Source organism: Urtica dioica, chromosome 2 (assembly GCF_054948205.1).
Source record: "Urtica dioica subsp. dioica isolate 48M chromosome 2, U.dioica_male_clone48M_v1_H2, whole genome shotgun sequence".
Taxonomy (NCBI): Eukaryota; Viridiplantae; Streptophyta; class Magnoliopsida; order Rosales; family Urticaceae; genus Urtica; species Urtica dioica.
In genome coordinates this window covers 53,633,056-53,636,789 of record NC_142757.1, presented here as the reverse complement: position 1 = coordinate 53,636,789, position 3,734 = coordinate 53,633,056, and the positions used below count along the sequence as shown (strand labels likewise).

General features: G+C 44.9%; 1 protein-coding gene across 1 annotated transcript; it reads right to left on the bottom strand.

Moving 5' to 3' along the window:
- Window positions 1–382: 382 nt before the first annotated feature.
- Window positions 383–3,088, bottom strand: LOC149405669 (cytochrome P450 86A22-like). The gene has a single exon (XM_089607935.1). The coding sequence runs from the start codon at window positions 2,688–2,690 to the stop codon at window positions 1,047–1,049; it is 1,644 nt and encodes a 547-aa protein (XP_089464061.1). The 5' UTR covers window positions 2,691–3,088; the 3' UTR covers window positions 383–1,046.
- Between the last annotated feature and the right edge of the window lie 646 nt (window positions 3,089–3,734).

Genomic DNA, 3,734 nt, shown 5'->3' with positions numbered 1-3,734 from the left:
AAAAACCGAGCACGTAATTGGTACGACGTAACTGAAGCAGTTAATTTTCTTTCAATTACGTAATATTAAATAGAAAAATATTCAGTTAGATATTTTTTTTCATTTAATAATCTTAACCATAAATTATGGGAAAGATGGTCCATAATATAGTCATGTACAAGTTGACTCATCACACAAACTATATCACGCCGCAAGCAAGCACTAATGACCTTTTGCTTTGTCAATCATCTCAATAATTTGTCTTAAGAAGATTTAGTTTAGTTAGGCCAAATAATACCGGCTTTTTGGATGTTGTGTTGACTTTATTTTTTTTCTCTTTCATAGTGAATTAAAATGGGAAAGATAGTGTGGATTTTGGAATCACAGTCAAGACTCAGAAGTATAGAAATCTTCACTGTAAAAATCTATTGGATGAAAACTTAGTTACACACAAGAGAGTATATAATATATATGAAGTTACATCTGTGTCCCCAACCTTTTGTTCTTATCAAACAAATATATATTATATACTTTTAACGCATTACATGTACACCGAAATGAAATTCCCCTAAAAAAGAAAAAAAAAAAAAAAAAAAAAGGAAAAAGAAGTCTTCTTATTTTGGCAACAGCACAAACAAATCCTATTTCCATGAATGGACGCAAATCTTAATTTAAAAATATATAGATCTTTTTTTTTCTGGCTTTATGAACCCCCTATGATCTGTACCGTTGTGAAGACGATATAAAGACGCTAAAAAAAAAATAAAAAAAAAACCTTACTAACTCCACTCTTTTGAGTCCTCTTCTCCTTTATTGTGTGTAGACCAACATAGAGACCATGCATAGCTTTCATGATATACTAATGCCATGAGTCATTGACAGATAACCCCAAAACCCCACCATACTTTTTTTTTTTTTGCACATTATGTATTTATAGATATTAATTACCTTCACCCACTATGCACTGTATAAGCCCCCCAAAATTAACTTCAAAAAAAAAAAAAAAAAAGGACTCAAATATATTGATTGAAATTTACCATTACCATTTTGTGTCATTAAATTTTTGTTCAGGCAATAGCGGCCACAAATTCCACACCTGCCTCGTAGTTACCGTTGGGTGCCATTACATTGGCCTCTTTCGCACATGACTCGGCAGCTTTGCAATTAATTCGCGCCAGAATCGGCTTCAAGTCTCTCGGCTGAAGGTTGACTTTCAACCCGTCCTTCATGAAGAGAGTGAGAGACATCTTTTGCTCGACGCGGTGGCCCGGCGCCGGCGATAGGCGGTGCCGGAGCAAAACCGCCGCCGCGATGGACTTCATCTGAAGATACGCCAAGTCCTTCCCGAGGCAGATCCGCGGGCCCGCGTTGAACGCCACGAACTTGTACGAGTAGTCCTTGGCCGAGAATTTGTCCCCGAGCCACCGGTCCGGGTTGAACTCCAACGCGTCCTCGCCCCATATGAACTTCATCCGCCCGGTCGAGTAGATCGAGTAGGTCACGGACGAGCCCGCCGGGACGAAAGTCCCGTCCGGAAGGAAATCGTCGAACAGGGCTTGCTTCGAATCCTCCGGGACCGAAGGGTACAACCTTAGGGTTTCAGAGAGAGCTGCTTTGAGGTAGATGAGCCTGTCGACCTCCTCGAAGGCGAGCGGGTCAGAGACCCAGGATCGGGCGTCTGACCCGCGAGTCTCGAGGAGGACGGCACAGATCTCGCCCAGGATCCTCTCCTCGACCCTCGGGTGGTTCATCACGAGCCAGAAGAACCAGCTGAGCGCGACGGACGACGTGTCGCGCCCGGCCAGTATGAAATTGAGCGCGACGTACTGGAGGAACTCGTCGGTGTACGACTCCTTCTTCTTCATGAACCGCGACAACAGGTCGTCGTGGAGGGAGCTCGAGCCGGCCGCGAGCAGCTCGAGCTTCCGAGCCGCGATGATCCCCGAGAGGTACTCGGAGACGTGCTTGACGCTCCGGCTCAGCTCGAGCTCCATCCCGAGGCCGAGCCACTTCTTGACCTTCCATATGACCTCGGGGAGGATGAAGCGCTGGAGCGTGGCCTCGGTGGCGCGATCGAAGGCGTTCGCGAAGCTGTTCTCGGGGAGATCGAGGGCTAGGGTTTGCGGGTCCCGCCCGAAGGCGAGGCCGCATATGTTGTCGAAGGTGAGCCGGAGGAGGAGGTCTTGCAAGTCGACGGACCTCGAGTCCCTCTGGGCCGACTCGAGGATGGGCACGAACCGGGTCTTGATGGCCCGGCTGACCCACCGGGCCATGGCCTGGCGGAGCGTCCGGGTCGTGAACTCGAGCGCGGCGGTTTTCCGCTGGAAGAGCCACGTGTCGCCGTCGGAGTTGAAGATCCCGTCGCCGAGGAGGTCGTGGAACACGGCCTGCCACGTGGGACCTTTCGGGTAGTTGTCGAAGCGGGATTTGAGGATGTGCTCGAGGTTTCTTGGGTCGCACGTGACGGTCACGAGGCCTTGCTTCTTCGCCAAGAAAGGGACGGCGCATATGCAGGTCTGGTACGTGCCGCCGCACGCGCGGAGGTTCTCGGCGATCCAGTCGTGCATGCGCTCCGCGTTCTGGACTAGGCCCGGGAGGCTGCCCAATACCGGCCAGACACGTGGACCCCTCATCCGCCGCGAGATCGTCCTGAACCACAGCATGTACGCCATCACAGCGGATAGCACCATCAGAGCCGTTGAAGCTTCCATGATCTTATTCCTTACTACTCTGAGCACGGAACCACCGAATCACTCTCTCTCTCTCTCTCTGTCTCTTTCTTCTTTCTTTCACGTAGCAACAACGCTTCAAAAACTATAAATAAATAATGTGTGCTAAATGATGAAGAAAAAAAAACTGAACAAAACCAAGATGTGTATGTCAATGTGTGTGTATAATCGTGTATATTATTTTACGTTGGAAGACAAAACGGAAAATGTAGGTTCTTCTAGAGAGAGAAAGGAAAACGCGGTTGAATTTAGTGAGAGCGTAAGTGAGTGTGTGAGTGAGTGATATACTGATATAGTACGAGAGAGAGAGAGAGAGAGAGAGAGAGATGAGAGGAAAATAATGTGAATATATTGATGACGATGATATGAAGAAGATGAAGAGTGGTGAAGGAAAAGAATGGGACAATATAATATAAATAGAGAGTACGTACTGTCCAGCCTGGAAATTTCAGAAAAAGAAACTTGGTTAATTTTGATCTTACACAATATTATATGTTGTTGGTTTAATAATTTCTTTTCAGTTTCTTTAATTTAGAGATCATAGACTTTGCCATCTAGCTAACGCTTGCCATTAATGCCAGCACAGGTCGTTGGAAACAGAAATTTAAGGTCAATAAACTCACCACCACTGGTTTCAATTTCAAGTCTCAAAAACAATATACGTATAAATATAAATTCAACCTAAAAGATTTGTGGTTTAGTGTATAGTATATTATATGCGCACATATAGCAAATCATACATCAGCCAACCACATTTCAATCGCCGATTCCACATAAATTATAAGCTATAGCTTTATATATTTATCTATAAATGTGTAATGACCACTTCAAAGTATTTTTTTTTAACTTTTATCTCTTTTCTGCTAGCCCAAAACTTTTTTCTTTTTGTTTAGTTATTTATTGGGTTTTTTTTTTCGCTGTATATATATTCATCTCTTGATCGAAAGTCCCACCTAATTTTGCAGGGAAGTGCAGCTCTACCTTAAATTCTAGCATTTAATGAAAGAGTTGAAGTTAATGAGATTG